At 39.8% G+C, this 19,525-nt stretch overlaps 1 protein-coding gene across 1 annotated transcript in view; it reads left to right on the plus strand.

Moving 5' to 3' along the window:
- MCCC1 (methylcrotonyl-CoA carboxylase subunit 1) overlaps positions 1-4,675 on the plus strand; it is a 70,502-nt gene extending 65,827 nt beyond the window's left edge. Inside the window, exons 18-19 of the mRNA XM_079100868.1 lie at positions 139-210; positions 4,322-4,675. Coding sequence (XP_078956994.1) covers positions 139-210; positions 4,322-4,450 — 201 coding nt within the window. The 3' untranslated portion in view covers positions 4,451-4,675. The remainder of the gene's footprint in view (positions 1-138; positions 211-4,321) is intronic.
- The last annotated feature ends 14,850 nt before the right edge of the window (positions 4,676-19,525 follow it).

Genomic DNA, 19,525 nt, shown 5'->3' on the forward strand with positions numbered 1-19,525 from the left:
GCTCATGATTAAGCACCCCTGAGTTCAATTCCCAGTACCCAAATATAAAAACATATATTAAACAATAAATTAAAATAACTTAGACTATGAAAGACCTCTCTGTTTTTAAATATTAAATGTATAACTCTGAATTGCTAGGTGTTTATAAAAGCTGGTGACAAAGTAAAAGCTGGAGATTCTCTGATGGTTATGATCGCCATGAAGATGGAGGTACGTGAAATCATGAGTTCAGTTGCCAACTAAACATTGGAACCTCTCAGACCTAATTGTTCTCTTTCCTTATTTTATGAGTAAACACCATTTTAAATATCAAAAGCCATGAATTGGCTAAGCATTAACTTCAGGAAACAGAACCAAAACTATCCTTCTTATAAATACATTCTCATTTTAATTTTGTGAAATTACACCTGTCATTTTCTGATTATGGGGTTATCACTAGCTTGGAATCAGGTCATAACCCAACTGAATATTAGCTATTAGTATTTTCTAAGGCTGAACTTAGTATGCCAAGCATTAACATCAAAGCAAAAACCTCAACCAAATTAAGTCAACTGTCTAGATTTTGAGACAGTTGGAAATTATAGGTGAATGGGTCTCATCCCTTGTCAAATATTACATTTCCCAGAGAAGTTTTTCATGCTAAGTAGAAAAAGTGAGGCTCAGAAAGTCAAGGGATGAACATTTTCTTTCATATGTGGAAGCTAGAGAGAGAAAAGGGGGAATCTCACAAAAAAACAGGAAAAAAATCAGTAGAGTAGAAACCAGGGAAGAAGGAGGAGGGGGGAGGGAAGGGAAAGGAGAAGAACCCGGGGAATATAGTTGACCCAATTATGCTGTGTGCATGTATGGATATGTCACATGCATTCCAAGTTTTTAAATAACATAATGCACCAATTAAAAAATAAATAGAAAAAGTCCGGGACCAGATGGGTTCTCAGCCGAGTTCTACAAAATCTTTAAAGAAGAGCTCATTCCAATACTTCTCAAAGTATTTCATAAAATAGAAGAGGAGGGAACCCTCCCAAACTCATTCTATGAAGCCAATATCACCCTGATACCTAAACCAGACAGAGACTCATCAAGGAAAGAAAATTTCAGACCAATATCCTTAATGAACATCGATGCAAAAATTCTCAACAAAATTTTAGCAAATCGCATACAAAAACATATTAAAAAGATAGTGCACCATGATCAAGTGGGCTTCATCCCAGGTATGCAAGGTTGGTTCAACATCAGGAAATCAATAAACGTAATTCACCATATTAATAGACTTAAAGTCAAGAATCACATGATTATTTCAATAGATGCAGAAAAAGCATTTGATAAAATACAGCACCCCTTCATGCTCAAAACACTAGAAAAAATAGGGATAGTGGGAACATTCCTTAACATTGTAAAGGCCATTTATGCTAAGCCCATGGCTAATATCATTCTAAATGGTGAAAAACTGAAAGCATTCCCCCTAAAAACTGGAACAAGGCAGGGATGCCCTCTTTCACCACTTCTATTCAACATCGTTCTTGAGACTCTGGCCAGAGCAATTAGACAAACCAAAGAAATTAAAGGGATACAAATTGGAAAAGAAGAACTCAAACTATCCCTGTTCGCTGATGACATGATTATATATTTAGAGGAACCTGGAAATTCCACCAGAAAACTCTTAGAACTCATAAGTGATTTCAGTAAAGTAGCAGGTTACAAGATCAATGCCCATAAATCCAACGCATTTTTATACATAAGTGATGAATCTTCAGAAAGAGAAATTAGGAAAACTACCCCATTCACTATAGCCTCGAAAAAAATAAAATACTTGGGAATCAATCTCACAAAAGAGGTGAAAGACCTCTACAATGAGAACTATACAACACTAAAGAAAGAAATTAAAGAACACCTTAGAAGATGGAAAGATCTTCCATGTTCTTGGATAGGAAGAATTAATATTGTCAAAATGGCCATACTACCTAAAGTGCTATACAAATTCAATGCAATTCCAATTAAAATCCCAATGACGTACCTTACAGAAATAGAGCAAGCAATCATGAAATTCATCTGGAAGAATAAGAAACCCAGAATAGCTAAAGCAATCCTTAGCAGGAAGAGTGAAACAGGGGGTATTGCAATACCAGATCTTCAACTCTACTACAAAGCAATAGTAACAAAAACGGCATGGTATTGGTACCAAAATAGAAAGGTAGATCAATGGTACAGAATAGAGGACACGGACACAAACCCAAATAAATACAATTTTCTCATACTAGACAAAGGGGCCAAAAATATGCAATGGAGAAAAGATAGCCTCTTCAACAAATGGTGCTGGGAGAATTGGAAATCCATATGCAACAGAATGAAACTAAACCCATATCTCTCACCATGCACGAAACTAAACTCAAAATGGATTAAGGACCTCGGAATCAGACCAGAGACCCTGCAGATTATAGAAGAAAAAGTAGGTCCAAATCTTCACCTTATTGGTCTAGGATCAGACTTCCTTAACAGGACTCCCATAGCACAAGAAATAAAAGCTAGAATCAACCACTGGGATAGATTCAAACTAAAAAGCTTTCTCTCAGCAAAGGAAACTATCAGCAATGCGAAGAAAGAGCCTACAGAGTGGGAGAATATCTTTGCCAATCATACTTCAGATAGAGCACTAATCTCCAGAATCTATAAAGAACTCAAAAAACTCTACACGAAGAATACAAATAACCCAATCAACAAATGGGCTAAGGAAATGAATAGACACTTCACAGAAGAAGATCTACAAGCAATCAACAAACATATGGAAAAATGCTCAACATCTCTAGTAATAAGAGAAATGCAAATCAAAACTACCCTAAGATTCCATCTCACCCCAATTAGAATGGCGATTATCAAGAATACGAGCAACAACAGGTGTTGGCGAGGATGTGGGGAGAAAGGTACACTCTTACATTGCTGGTGGGGCTGCAAATTAGTGCAGCCACTCTGGAAAGCAGTGTGGAGATTCCTTAGAAAACTCGGAATGGACCCTCCATTTGACCCAGCTATCCCACTCCTTGGCCTATACCCAAAGGACTTAAAATCAGCATACTACAGAGATACAGCCACATCAATGTTCATAGCTGCTCAATTCACAATAGCCAGACTGTGGAACCAACCTAGATGCCCTTCAATTGATGAGTGGATAAAGAAACTGTGGTATATATATACAATGGAATATTACTCAGCCATAAAGAATGATAAAATTATGACATTTGCAGGCAAATGGATGAAATTGGAGAATATCATGCTAAGTGAGATAAGCCAATCTCAAAAAGCCAAGGGACGAATGATATCGCTAATAAGTGGAGGATGACACATAATGGGGGGGAGGGAAGGCTTAGTGTTAGGGTTAGAGCTAGGGTTAGGGAGGGGGGCAAGTATGGAGGAAGGAAGGACTGTATAGAGGGAAAGAGGGGTGGGAGGGGTGGGGGGAAGGGAAAAAATAACAGAATGAATCAAACAACATTACTCTATGTAAATTTATGATTACACAAATGGTATGCCTTTGTGCCATGTACAAACAGAGAAACAACATGTATCCCATTTGTTTACAATAAAAAAAAAAATAAATAAAAAATAAATAGAAGACCAATAAAGTAGAAGAAGGAGATTAAGGGGGTGGGACTGGGGAATCAAAATGGAGAAAACTGTACGCATTCATGAATACGTCACAGTGAACCTCACCATTATATATAACTATGATGCCCTAAAACATTTTTTTTCTTTTCTTTTTTTTTTTTTTTTTTTTTTTTTTTTTTACATTTAAGTCAATGATTTAAAAAAATGAAAAAACTGCTTCTCCAAGTCAAATTAGGATCTCCAAAAGTTGAATTGAGATCTCCCGGGAGTAGGACCCAGGGATTAGTACCTTTTTGTTTGTTTATTTTGTGGTGCTGGAGAGGGAACCCAGGACCTGGAGCATGCCAGAGAGGTACTTCACCACTGAGGTATAACCCAAGCCCTAGTACTCTTTAAAAGTTTCCCAGGTAAGATTATACTGTGAAGCCAGAGTTGAGAACTCTCAGTTAGACCAGAGCTTCCCAATCATGTGCTCGGATGGGTTATTGTTGAATCTAAGTTTGATTGTGCTTGACCGTAAAAATGCTACCATTTTCTCTGTAATGCCATTTGTATTAAAAAAAAAAAAAAAAAAAAAAAAAGTGGGAGAAGTTAGGATGCATTGTGACTATACAATATCAAAATAATTGGCCATATTTTTCATTTTTGTTGGACTTTTTCGACTTGCTATATATTTAGTCCTCATTAGTATTCCAACCATTGTTGTATCTTGTCTCTACAGCATACCATAAAAGCTCCAAAGGATGGCACAATAAAGAAAGTGTTCTACAGTGAAGGTTCGCAAGCCAACAGACACGCCCCTTTAGTAGAATTTGAGGAAGACGACTCTGATAAAAGGGAATCAGTATAAACTCCATCGAAGAAATGGTCAACTGAGCAGTATCTTTTCTATACCAGAAACAGAAAGCACCTCCTGCCCTTCGCTGGGTCTCATGAACAGTTTTACTAAATAAATGATTGTGTGGTTGTGCTAAAACGTTTCACCTTTGAGAATCATGCTCTTGGGTCACAAATGCAACAAAATATCTCAGAAGATTTCATACTAATAAATTTGAATTCTACATTTTAACTGCAAGCCAGTGTTGTTTGTTTCTGCCTCAAATTTTATACATTGTGGTTTCTTTTAGGAAGGAGGGGTAGCAACTTGATGAAAAGAGAACGATTGAAAGAGAAAAGGTCATTTAAGCAAATGAATTGCTTCCCAGTTACAGTCATAATGAAAATTGAGAGTAACATATTTTAGAGACAGATGCCATTGAGCTAAACTCAACCAAGGTTTTGTATTGAAAATAGCAACTTATTAGGCAGTTGAAAGGTAAGAATGTTATTTATTTCTAGTCTTTGTGATTAGAAAGTTTCTCTCTAGACTGCCTCTGCCTTTATTGTCCTGTCCTTTCTAAGCTTGTAAAAAAATATGTATTATGCTAAAATGTATTATTAATATTTAATTTGAATAGATTTGAAAAACACAATTTTACAGAATGGATAAGAAGAGAAAGCCAGGGTACTGCATACTTTTTTTCTGGAGAAACTTTTTTTCTTAATGAAAATAACAGAAAGTTTCAATTTTATTTTCTTCCTTTTGTCTAGATTTTGTTACTATTCACATGCAGCCCTCTGTATTTTGATGTATTCATTGAAGTGTTAAATATCTATTGAATTGAGCTTGTTGAATACATTAGACCATGTTAAATGTTGTAGAGAATCCAAAGAAATACAAAGACAGTTTCTGCCCTTTAAGATGCCTATAATTTAATTGGGAAAGTAAAGCATAATCATGTCAATTTATATCGTGTAGGAAAACGTCAACTCCAAAATTTATCTTCTGTGTGCCAAGGAAGCAAGTTTGCCAGCAAGACACTGGGGGGAAAGGTACCAAACACTAAAATTGGAAATGCTGAGTACTCAAATAAATGTGATTACACAGCTTAGTTAAAATGTCCATTTCTCCAACAAGGCAACCTGAAACTTGATATCCCCAAGATGTGGATGGAAGTGAAGGCTGCTGCCATGTCTGGTGCAGGAAATAGGTATTTTGGGAGATGGGGTGAGTAAGAGTTCTGTGGGCAGATGTGATCATGGTAGGGTTCATGGAGGACCGAGGGGCAGGAGGGGTATGGAAGTTGTAGATGAGCAATGAGGAAGGAGCAGGGTGTCGCTGTTGAAAATGAGCAAGATGTGTTTTGAGCCAGAGCAGATTTGCGCACAGTGGGCAGTGCCTATGGGGGAGGGGGAGGGAGTGCCAATGAAAGTGAAATTTCCATTGGGGCCAGATTAACTAGCATGAAATGTTAGATTCGCGTTTTTCATTTTGATGTGCTTTGTTTTTTGGTAAGGAATACATTGAATTAGTTTTTAGAAGGGAGAGCAGTGACTTTGGGGGGGGGGGGGATGTACATTATTAGAGCCCTTCAAGGAAAACACATTATTTTACAAGATTATATATTTTCATGTCCTATAACTAACATCCCAGTTTTAGAAATGCCCAGATAACACTAGTGCACCAAGAATGTTTGTAGGCCAGATATAGCTCAGTGGTGAGCACTTGCCTAGCATATGAAAGGCATGGGGTTCTAACCCCAGCAATGGGAAGGGGAAAAAAGTTCATTTTCACATCCATAAAAATAAGGCATTAGAAACAGACTTGGTTGGCCGAAAATAAGGTAGTCACACATTGGACACTGTGGAGCAATAAAATAAGCCGATTAATAGTCTACATGGATGAATGCTAGAACCATAATGCTTTGTGATAAGCATGTTCCAGGAAATACAATATAGTACTGTTCAAACCTCCAGAGTCAGCAACCTGACAATATGGTGTTTAGCTCATATATACATATGATAAAACTACCTTTTCTGAAAATGGAATAAAAAAATCCAATGGAAAATAACTATTAGTTTTAGGTATTGATTTTAGTGATTAGTGGTGGATATTGGGCAAATCATTGGGATAGATGAGGTAGTAGTATTTAAAACCACTGTTAATGTTCTAGTTGGGCTGAGTGATCAACTGGTTGTTACAGAATTATATTACATAAACGATTATAATTCAAATGATATTTTAAAAATATTTTTTAAAATTTTCATCTCACATCAATATGCAAGCTGGATGGAGAAAGAGAAGACAAAAGCCTGGAAAACTAGTCAGGAAATAGTTCTTATAGATAACTAAGCATGAGGAACTAAAGAACTAGTGCATCTAAACCAGGGCTTTTCCTACTATTTTTAGCAACAGACTTTTCTGGTCAAACAAAACTTTCTTATTTCTTTCTTTCTTTATTTATTTAAGTGCTAGAGATCAAACCCACGTTTTTTTGCATGCAAAGCAGACACTCTACTACTGAGCTACATTTCCAGTCACCAAATTTTCTCTATAAGAGGAATAAGCAAAGGTGCTCTGATGGAAATTTCTAGTTGTTGCTTGCTACCTTTCAAGAAATGCTATTTGTATTCTTCAGTGGAACAAGGTGGAGTGCTCTGTTTCGTTAAATGACTGTGATGGGGATATGTGGATAAGAAGAAATACAAAGCCAATTAGCCCAATTTCCCCTATTTGTGAAATTCATGGTTTAGGATCACCCGAGCTGTGGTGCTATGTGAGCATAATTTCCTTCTCTTGATTGCCTGTTCATTCTACAGACACTTCCAGAGGAGGACTTGCTGTCTACCAGGACCTCTGGAAACAAAAATGGTAGGAATGTCTTCTGTCTGCTCTAATGGGAAACAGGATCCCAAAGTATAGGAACATATACATAATTGGTAGTAAGTGATAAACTCTGCCTGGGTTCTAAGTGCTGTGGGGGGCCGGTGTGTAGAGAGTAATTCTACTTTGGGTCAGGAAACTGAGAGAAGCGGTGACATTCGAACCAGGCTTTGGAGGTCAGCCATTTGCCAGATGGAGAAAGAAGGTGGCAAGTCCAAGCCACTGCAGGCAGAGGGACTAGCAAGAGCTAATAATAACAGCAAAGCATGAAAGCCACATTGGTTTTGGGGCACGGAGTGATCTGACATGAACTAGACCACAAGGGGTTTGGCAGAGAGGGGCTGAGAAAGCAGCTGCCCAGCAGGAAAAGGGCTTTTCCTGTCCCAGACTTTATTCTGGAGGCAGTTAAAGTCATTAGAGATTTTCTTTTTTTTTTCCTTTCTTTCTTTTTTTCTCTTTTTTTGTTTTTGGTATTGGGAATTGAGCTCAGAGGTACTCAATTACTGAGCCACATCCCCAGCCATATTTAAAATTTTATTTTGAGACAGGGTCTCACTGATTTGCTTATTAGTAACTCACCATTTCTAAGGCTGACTTTGAACCTGGGATTTTCCTGCGTCAGCCTCCAGAGCCGCTGGCATTACAGGCATGCAACACCACACCTGGTCCACTAGATATTTTCAAACAACTATTTTTCAGGTTGTTTAATGTGTACAGTCTGAAGTTCAGATTGGAATGTGGAGAGAGAGTGGAGACCATCCAAAGGAGGCATCCAATGTGGGGGCCTGGAACGAGAAGACAGACCTTGATACCCATCTCCTTGACTTAAAAGTAGTTCTTCTGGGTTGGGGTGTAAATAGATGGTAGAGTACATGCTTAGCATGTGCAAGGCCCTGGGTTCCATCCCTAGCACTAAAAAAATAAAAAATAAAAATCTTCAAGGACCCCAAATAGAGTCATAAACTTGGAAAAAAGCAGTTTGCACTCTTCTTTGACAATAACATTCTGGTGACAGCTGTTTAAGTGTACAATAACCAAGAGAACAATAAGTTTCAAAGCCTTGGTTGCTTTTGTTATTGTTGTTGGTGTTGTGCTAGGGATGGAACCCAGGCCCTCACACATGCTGAGCACATGCTCTACCACTGGGCTACACCCGCAGCCCATGCATGGGAGGTGGTGGTGTTTGGTTTTCTGTTTTGTTTGGTACCAGGGATTGAATCCAGGAATGCTTAACCACTGAGCCACATCCCCAGCCCTTTTTATCTTGTGACAGAATCTCTTTAAGTTGCTTAGGGCCTCACTAAATTGCTGAGGCTAGTTTTGAACTTGCAATCTTCCTGCCTTAGCCTCCCAAGTTGCTGGGATTATATGCCTGCACCACTGGGCCTGGCTTCTGGTGGTTGAGACAGTGAAAGGGCATGCACAAAGTCCAAACAGAGTCCAAGCATCACACCACACATCAGAATCTCACAGGAGATTTATTGTCAGTAGCACATGAGCCAACCCACAAGGCTGTCCCCCCCGGGGAGAGCAGCAGCATGTTGGTTCTTACAGAGCAATTTTATAACCTGCAATAGGAATTATTCCTAGGGGTTGTATCATGGGCTGGGTGGGGTTGACCTCTACATTTTACAGGAAGCTAAGCAGCATTGCCTCAGGATCGAAACTTAGGAGCCCCATAGGTAAAATGGCTTCCAACCTAAAATGGTGGATCCGATACCAATAGGGTCTCCTTAATGCTGAGGTTGGCTTCAAAGTTACAATCCTCCTGCTTCAGCTTCCCAAATTGCTGGGATTACAGGTATGTGCCACCACAACCAGCTGATCCATGATGGTAGCTTTTTAATCCCAGGGGAGAATACATAGCATTGTAGTTAAAATACAGCCTTGGAATTCAAATCTTTGCATTCAGATTCTAGCTTTGCCTCTTACTACTCATATTGCTTATAGCAAGTGATTTAACCCCTCTGAGCTTTGTCTGTGAAATTGAGGTGGCAGATGTACCTCACAAGGTTATTCTGGAAATTAAATGAGAAAATTTAGCTATTGCCTTTAGCATTGTCCCTAGAATGTCATTTATACTCAACTAGTAGTTACTAGTAGTTATTCATTTCTAAACCCAGTTATTGCTAGGGAGCAATTAAGAGAATGGACTAAATTAAGTTTAACAGGTTACACTTGCTAGCAAAAATGCCAGGTCCTTGGGTGGTTAAAACTCCTGCCTGGACATGCATCAGCCTGTGCCCTCTCTTCCCTCCCTCCCCCAGCCCTAGCCTGTTTCAGTGTCACCCAGGCACCTGTCAACCACAAGCAGATTGTATTGCCTCCAGTCGACTGCCAGGCTGGCATGTCACTAGAGCCTGTGTGCTGATGGGACAGCCGCATGCTCAAGGGCAGCTTGCCTCTTACATGAAGGCTGAGCCTGGACTTACTCCATCTGCCCCAATCAGTTGTCATATGCATGTGTAGCTGGCGCTGGAGGGGAGCCTTCCTGGCTGGCTCCTGCCCTAGTGTGGGTGGACATCACCACTTCTGCTGAGTAGCAAAGCAGGGTGGTCTCTTAGCCCAACTCACTCTTTTTTCCTCTGTGATCATCTATCTTCTCTCCTCACTCCAGTACACCTACGGTTCTTAACCCTTAACTAGTTCTCTTAAGGATACTAGAATGTGCATCTGTGCTCTACCTTACCAAAGCACTTCTGCTGTTAAAATATTTACAGTGTTGATAGTAATACTCTGCACTTCTGTCACACCTTTCACCCAGAAGATCTCAAAAAACACTCCGAAACCAGGTGCAGTGGCACATTCCTGTTATGCCAACAGTTCTGGAGGCTAAAGCAGGAAGATCAAGAGTTCAAAGCCAACCTCAGCAATTTAGCAAGACCCTAAGTATCTCAGTGAGACCCTGTCTCTAATAAAATACAAAAAAAAAAAAAAAAAAAAAAAAAAAAAAAGCTGGGGGGTCTCTCAGTGGTTAAGTACCCCCTAAATTCAATCCCCAGTACCAAAAAGAAAAAAAAAAAAAAAAAAAAACCCAGATATTCACATTAACCTTCAAAATTCTCAGGAAGAGGCAACCAGTGATTGAAACTGTGTGAGAGGGAAGGAGCCAGATGTCCCCACTGTTTTGACCCAGGCCCAATGCAGGCAACCTTGGGTCATTGGTTCTTTCCTGCTAATGACACATTGTTCCCTGAGGGCTTCCCCAGGGTGCTGCATTCTTGGGGTTAGTAGTTATCCCCCACCATACCCTGAGTGGAACAGGGCATTCCAGGAAGCCCCGCCCAGGGCGCTCGAGCCTCAGTCTTGTCCAATTTCCCCCAACCCCTGTGAATAACCCTGGGGACACCATTCCTTCTGACCCACAGGGTGCCTGGGCCTTCAGTAGATGACAGCCCTGATATCCATGATTACCCTGCCACACTGACATTTGTCGCCCATCTGGATCCTCAGGGAATCGAAGTGCCTCAGTGCCTCTGACAGTCTCCCATGGTGAGTTCCAAGTACAGTGTGGGCTCCCTCACTCCACTCTGGAACCTCCGAGCCACAGGGTGGATGTGAATTTCCTCCCTGCTAAGAGTGGCTAGTTCCATTCTCTGTTCATATCACCCTTCATTATCATTTTGCTAGATCTTTCAGTTAGGTTAGAAATAATTCTCAAAGGGCTAGAGTGTAGCTCACTGGTAGAGCACCTGCTTAGCAGGTGGGAGGCCCTGGGATCAGTCACTAGCACCAACCCCACACCACCAAAAAAAAAAAAAAAGAAAGAAAGAAAGAAAAGAAAAAGAATTTTCATTCTCAAATCTGAAGGATTATGGAAAATAATATTCCTACAAGATAGCACCCCAAGAAAAATGGAGGAACAGTGTGGCTCAGGAGGAGGGAGGGGAACTTGGTCAAACATTAAACTTCTCTCAGTTCACCCTTTCCCAATAACAATGGGCCCTGAGGGGACAGATAAAGCAAACTTTCATCCCTCCCCAGGTTCATCCCCAGCATCTGCACCAAAAGCAAACATTTACCCCTTCCCAATGAAGGAAGGAGGCAAAGACTGAATGCTGGGCCCTGAACTCTGAACTTCCCCCATGGCAAATTAATCCTAAATGGAAACTCTGGGTAACAATGGATCCCAGAGAAAGTGAAACAATGGGTAAGATTTGAGTACTCATCCCTCAGGATCTGGACTTCTAAAATAATGAATTTCAACCTTTTACAACTACCCTCCTAAGTTAAAGTTCTAACCTGTACAACTGGCCCCGGACTGTCCAAACTGCAAGTCTCAGTCTCCAATGAGACTATAAAACCCAGGCTCCTTCTGTAACTCGGGGGCCATCTCCATACCCAGAAAATGGGTCCTCCCATGCCTGATCCATGGACTTCTCTGCAGAATAAAGGAAAGCTCGCTGATCTGGGGTTTGCTTCCCTTCTCCTGCCTCTGTCATTGTGGGTCAGAAGGTTACAAAACCAACCCTCCTCCCAAACAAAAATCCACCAATAGAAGATAACTTGGGACTTCATCTTCCTCTCAATTATCTCTTTATCATTACCAACTGTATCTTAAAAGCACTGTGAGTTTTTTTCCCCATTATTGAAAGCAGGCTTTATGTTGATTATAATTCAGGCTGGCATCCCCCCTAGATCCGTTCCTTTGTCACCCATCTGGCCCCACCCCCATTTCTCATGAGCCTGTCTATGCAGGCTTCCTCCTCTAGCCGGGTCCATGGGCATTTGTCCTGGACCTTTCTAGTCCTTTCATAAATCTGACTGTACCGGTGGTCTACTTTAAGCTTCGAGCATAGCCCTTGCTGCTCTGCCACTGCAACTTGTTTTTAGAATGGACTTGTTTCTTTCTCTTCCTCTCTCCCTGCTCCTCCCTAATCACTCCTCCTCCCTAATCTCAGGGGAAACAGGATTACCATCCCCATTTTAGGCAGATTTATCTCCTTGAGTACACACCCACCATAGGAAGGAAGCTGTCCAGACTTTGGGGATGGTACCAAGAGATCTCAGAAATGACTATCTCCCAAATTAACAAGTGAATTACAACTCTGACAGAGATCACCTGGAATGTAGCCTTTGAATCACCTCTTTAAAAGCCCCCTATTCCTGCTGATGGGCAGAACCACAGCCTCTAGGACAGGAGTCCACTGTTTTTCTCCTTTGCTTGCAAAGCAATAAAACTTATTTTTCCTTTTTCTCAAAGCCATGTCTTCATTATTAGATTGACACTGCCCTTTCCGTTGCATCACAACCTAGCTTGTCAGTCTGAAAGCTGCTCTCCCCGCCCTTTCCGCTGCAGCCATTTCCCCACCTCCCAACTACTTGTCAGTCCGTGAACATCCTAGCTAGCTATTGGTTCATCAGTCAGCTTGCAAGTATCCTTCTCTGTTATTGGTCCCCTGTTAGGCCTGCGGAACTCAACTGTTTAAGGGTAGCTCCCCTGCCATATTTTCTCTTGCTTTCTCTCTCCTACTCACTTTCTTTCTCTCTCCTCCTCTAGCGCGTGCCTTTTCTCTTTTTCTCTCATTTTCTCGCTTACCCTGCAGGGAGACACTTTGTTTGCTTAATAAACTCCCTTATGTGATTTCCCGTGTCTGGCATGGTTTTCATGGGTTTCTTACAAGGACAAAACTTTGGGTAACATGACCTGTCACGCACCTTAACGATGGAGTCACTTCACATTAATACATCAATTAATTATTCAATATGTATGCAAAACAAACCATGAGTATTTTGTTCCCTGACCATGTAAATATTTTTTCTCTTCCTAATTAAGTGCTCATTTTTTTTGAATAGGTAATACATTCCATGTTTCAAAAATCTAAAACTACATATTAAAAGATACACAGTGAATAATCTCCCTCCTACCCCCCTCTGATCCATCTCCACCAACAACTAAACACTATTATTTATAATAGTTATATACTATTATTTATTTCTTGTATATCCTTCTGGTGTTTATGCACTCAAAAAACAAATATAACTGTACAGTTTAATTTCCTCCTTTCACAGAAAACAAAGTACCATTCTATGCCCATTTTCCTCACTTTGCTTTTTTTTTTTTTTTTTTTTTAACAGTAAGCTTAGAGATCCTTCTATAACAATATAGAGATTCAGCTGGGTGAGACGGTGCACACCTGTAATCCCAGCGACTCAGAAGGCTGAGGCAAGAGGATGAAGAGTTTAAAGCCAGCCTCAGCAAAAGTGAGGCTCTAAGCAACTCAGTGAGACCCTGTCTCTAAATACAATACAAAATAAGGTTGGGAGTATGGCTTGGTGGTTGAGTGCCTCTGAATTCAATCCGTGGTACCAAAATAATTTAAAAAAAAAAAAAAAACAACAATAAAGAGTTTCTTTATTCTGTTTCATAGTTGTATGGTATTCCATTTGTTCCATTCAAAGGATTATTATTTATTCAACCAGATACAAGAGCAGGGACCTAGATTTGAGCAGCATGGTACATAGTTGAATAGAGCGTCTGACAATTTAATGCATCTCCCTCCAACCATGCACACCAATGGCTGCAGAGCCCCCAGAGTGGCTGAAAGTGCTACCAGTTCTCACTCTTCGAATTTCTTGTTTCATTTGCTCATCTCCAGTTTATGAACATATTTTTCTTTAGGTTTATAAATTCAATCATTAGACTGTTTTCCCTAAAATTTCCCAAAGACAAGAATCTCCTGGAGTACTTGCCAAAAGCAAGTTTCTGAATTAGAATTTCTAAGGGAGAGGTCTGGCATCTGTGTATTTAACAAATACCCCAAGCCATTTTTTACCAGCAAGATTTGGGAATGATGAGTTAGTCCAGTGCATCTCAAATACAAGGTCCCCACAAACCACCTGCCAATCCTGATTCCACTGGGCTGAGAGAGATTCTCTATTTTCTAACAAGCTGCTAGGCGCCAGCTGGGAGACCCCATTTTGAGTGCAGCATTAGCAGCCTGGGAACTTGTTAGAAATGCAAGCCCTCAGCCCCGCCCTACAACTACAAAATCAGCATCTCTGGAGTTGGGACTCAGCAACCTGTTTTTGCAAGGCTTCTGGGTGAGGTGTAAATACAATTCAAGAACTGCAGCTCTGTAGTTTGCTTAATTCCTTCTTCCTGCTTCCAGCAGTAAATTATTTCAGTTAACATGCTTATTTCTAATCTTATTTGTTTTAGGTACATTTGTGTAATTTAACTTCATTGGGGAGATGACTCATTAGTACCATTGTAAATGGTTCAGAAATATCAACAAGAAAGTCATCTTGAAGTATGTGGTACGGGGGGACTTGTATCTTGTCAGATTAAAGTTTGTATTAGTATAAAATAATAGGTTAGAATGAGATTTGCAGATGAGAAAGCCTAAAGGAACCAAACATGCTGACACCACCAGTAAGTGAAATTTGGCCAGGGCCCTTGGGACCTGCAGTCTTGGGAAATCAGCGGCTCCTCTGTTCCACCCAGCTAGGGCCAGGTCAGGCCAAGTGGGAATGGGTGCCCAGGATGGTCACATCCCCCATTTTTTTGCATGAAATCTCTTGATTTTAAAAATTTGACCAACTCTTGAAATTCACTGTAGATATTCTATGTTCCTAACCAAGCTGGTTTTTAGTTAGAGCTCTACTAGGCCAGGGAGGTGAATGGCTGTCTTGCTGCCCCTCCCAGGGTCATTGTCTCATAAAGAAGCAAACCAGGGGCTGAGGTCATGGCTCAGTGGTAGAGTGCTTGCCTAGCATGTGTGAGGCACTGGGTTCGAATCTCAGCACCACATATAATAAATAAAATAAACATCTATTGACAACTAAAAGAAAAAAAAAGATTAAAAAAAAAAAAAAAAAAACAAAAAAAAAACAAGCTAAGGTGTATATTTCCAGCTCTAGGGGCCTACCGCTGTGAAATCCAAACAGTGAAAGGCCAGACAGCTCTTCTAAGTAGCTCCCCAAGCAGCCAAGTGTTAGCACTCACAGAAATAATGAGAACATTTTATATTGGGAAATGGACACGTTCACACTGTGTAATCTATCTGAAAGCAAAGAATACCTATTAGAAGAATGGTTCTAAGGACAGATCCAGGTTTTGTGGGTCTTGAAGCAGATACAATTTGGGGGGAACTCTGTATAAAAAAAGATTATTAGGGTGGCAGGGCATTGGTGGTACTTGCCCCTAATCCGAGCTTCAAAAAGTCTAAGGCCGGAGGATTGCAAGTTTGAGGCCAGCCTGGGCAATTTAGTGAGACACTATTGCAAAATAAAAAATAAAAAGGACCAGAGGTGTGACTCAGCGGTAGAGCACCCCTGTGCTGGGGGAAGGCAGATGTCAGGATGTGGAGTGTAGTCAAATGGTAGGGGGCATGTTTAGAATGGATGAGGCACTGGGCTCAATCCCCAGCACACACATACCGCATGCACGCGCGCACGCTCAAAGAAAGAAAGAAAGGTGAAATGACAAGTACAAAATTAGTTACAAAAGTAAAAAGAGGTCTTAATATTACAAAAATCAAATGACCAAATGACCGGGGTCTTGGAGCTTCCAGAGTGTAGGGCTGTGTCCTGGTGGCCACTGGGACACAGGCAGGGGTTAAGATCGGGACTGAAAGTGTCAGAGCTCTTGGGCGGAGATGTTCTATTTCTTGACCTGGCTGGGTAGGTAATTACCCTAGGGGGCCATTTGACAGCAACTTGTTAAGCTGTACACTAATGTTTCTTGTATATTCATGGATACTTGTTATCTTTCATGATTTAAAAAGATTATTTGTTCTAGTAGGTGTAGTGTCTCTGTTCTAGTGCATAAGTCTTTGATCCACTTGGAGTTTGTGCAGGGTGAGAGACAGAGGTTTAATTTCATTTTGTAACATGTAGTTTTCCATTTTTCCCAGCATCATTTGTTGAATAGGCTATCTTTTCTCCAGTGAATGTTTTTGGCACCTTTGTCTAGTATGGGATAACTGTACTTATGCAGGTTTGTCTCTGTGTCTTCTATTCTGTACCATTAGTCTATGTGTCTGTTTTGGTGCCAATGCCATGCTGCTTTTATTACTATAGCTCTGTAGTATAGCTTGAGGTCTGGTATTGTAATGCCTCTTGCTTCACTCTCCCTGCTAAGGATTGCTTTGGCTATTCTGTGCCTCTTATTTTTCCAAATGAATTTCATGATTGCATTTTCTAGTTCTATGAAGAGTGTCATTGGATTTTAATAGGAATTGCATTAAATTTGTAGAACACTTTTGGTAGTATGGCCATTTTGACAATATTAATTCTGCCTATCCAGGAGCATGGGAAGTTCTTTCCATCTTCTAAGGTCTTCTTCAATTTCTTTCTTTAGTGCTCTGTGGTTTTCATTGTAGAGGTCTTTCACCTCTTTTGTTAGATTGATCCCAAGTTTATTTTTTTTTTTTTTGTTTTTGTTTTTGAGGCTACTGTGATTTCTCTTCTAATGAATCCATCACTGATGTATAGAAATGCATTTGATTTATGGGTATTGATTTTATATCCTGCTACTTTGCTGAATTCATTTATTAGTTCTAGAAGTTTTTGTTGGAATTTTTTTGATCTTCTAAATATAGAACTATGTCATTGGCAAATAGTGATAATTTGAGTTCTTCTTTACCTATTTGTGTACCTTTAATTTCTTTTTTCTAATTGCTCTGGCTAGAGTTTTTAAGGATAATGCTGAATAAAAGTGTTGAAAGAGTGCATCCTTGTCTTGTTCCAGTTTTTAGAGGGAATGCTTTCAATTTTTCTCTGTTTAGAATTACGTGGGCCATGGGTTTAGCACAGATAGCTTTTATGATGTTGAGGTATGTTCTCTATCCCTAGTAGACCCAAATCTTCACCATATCAGTTAGGATCTGACTTCCTTGACAAGATTCCTAAAACACAAGAAGTAAAATCAAGAATCAATAAATCAGATGGATTCAAACTAAAAGCTTCTTTTCAGCAAAAGAAACAATAATGTGAAAAGAGAGCCTACAGATTGGGAGAAAATCTTTGCCACATGTGCCTCAGATAAAGCATTAATCTCTAGGATATATAAAGAACTCAAAAAATCTCACACACACACACACACACACACACACACACACACACAAAACACACCAAATGACCCAATCAATAAATGGGCTAAGGAACTGAACAAACACTTCACAGAAGATTACAATTGATCAACAAATACATGAAAAAAATGTTCAAAATTTCTAGTAATTAGAGAAGTGCAAATCAAAACTACTCTAAGATTTCATTTCACTTTGATCAGAATGGTAATTATCAAGAATACAAGTAACAATAAATGTTGCTGAGGATGTGGGGGAACAGGTACACTCATACATTGCTGGTGGGACTGCAGATTGGTGCAACCATAATGAAATGAGTTATGGAGATACCTCAAAAAAGTTGGAATGGAACCACCATTTGACCCCGCTATCCAAGTCCTCAGTTTATACTCAAAGAACTTAAAATCAGCATATGGTAATGCTGCCACATCAATGTTCATAGCAGCTCTACTCACAACAGCTAAACTATGGAACCAACCTAGGTCTCCTTCAACAGATGAATGGATAAAGAAAATGTGATATACACACACACATACACACACGTGTGCGTGCACACATGCATATATATGATGGAATACTATTCGGCTTTAAAACGGAATGAAATGATGGCATTTGCTGGTAAAATGGATGCAGCTGGAGAATATCATGCGAAGTGAAATAAGCCAACCCCCCCCAAAAAAGGCTGAATATTTTCTCTGATAAGCAGATGCTAATTCACATTAAGTGGGGGTGGGTATTAGAGAAGAATAGTTACTTTATATTAGGTTAGAGTGAAGGGAAGGGAAGGGACATGGGGGTGGGAAGGATAGTAGAGTGAAACAGACATTATTACCTCAAGTACATATATGACCGCATGACTAATGTGATTCTACAACATGTGCAATCAGAAAAATGAGAACTTATACTACATTTATGTATGATTTATCAAAATGCATAAATACATTCTACTGTCATGTATAACTAATGAGAACAAATTAAAAAACTTTAAAAAATTATTTGGCCCTTTTTTTGTTGTTTTTTTTGAGGGTGGGATGTACCAGGGATTGAACTTAGGGCACTTGGCCACTGAGCCACATCCCTAGCCCTGTTTTGTATTCTATTTAGAGACAGGTTCTCACTGAGTTGCTTGGAGTCAGCTGAATATGGACTGAAACCCTGAAACCGTGAGCCAAAATAAATCTTTCCTCCCCTACATTGTTCATGCCTGGCATTTTGGTCAACAGCAACAAAAAGCTGGCTACACGTCTTATTATGTTATTAATTATTCAAGTCGCTGTTGCTCAATAGATAATCTCATGCCACCATTATGCGATTCTGGTTTTACACTATAAACAACATGAGAAAGAAGTACATTTTTACTATTTTGAAGGTTTGGTTTCTCTCTCTCTCTCTCTCTCTCTCTCTCTCTTTCCCTCTCCCTTGCTCTCTAATTTTTGTTTTTCTAAACTATACCCCCAGCCCTTTTTAGTTTCATTTTGAGACAGGTTCTCACTAAGTTGTTGAGGTTGGCCTCAAATTTGAAATCCTCCTGAGTCACTGGGACTATCAGTATGTGCCACTGTGCCTGAATGAAGGTTCAGGTTCTAATATCTATCCTAATATCTATTAATATTTAGTTTAGAAGTTCAGAACCTCTTCACTCCTCTAGATTCTTTTCAATTATTTCTATCAAAAGGGACTTTGGTGTTAGAATTTTAACTTTCTGGGTTTGACAAGCCACGTATACTTTTAAGATGTTCTCTCTCCCTGTCGCCCCTCTCTCATAATCCAAAACCACATATAGTTGAAAATGAGCTTGAGTAATATGTATTACCACCCTGAGCTGATATATTCCCACCTAAAGGGAAAGAGTTTCAATCCGTTGGCAGTAAAAAGCATTTCTCATTCATCTAAACCATTTCTAGACTTTTACATATTGAAAACAGCCTGGGATTCATATTGCTACCTTTTTCTGCAGTTGGGATATAGCTCTACCAATTAAATTATAGGTTCAGGGGTGCTTATAAAAGGCTCTGGGTATATAAAACAATGTAGATATTTACCCTTCTCATTAACAGGATTACTATGCAAAAAAGTACATGAATTAGTAATTAAATTTGGGGGTGAATACTTACTGCCATTTTTAATTTTCTGCGAAGTAGGTAGTTTTTTTTTTTTTGAAGCCCCTCAGCTCCTGCCAACCCTCCTTTTT

The sequence above is a fragment of the Sciurus vulgaris genome (assembly GCF_902686455.1).
Source record: "Sciurus vulgaris genome assembly, chromosome: 10".
NCBI classification, from domain to species: domain Eukaryota; kingdom Metazoa; phylum Chordata; class Mammalia; order Rodentia; family Sciuridae; genus Sciurus; species Sciurus vulgaris.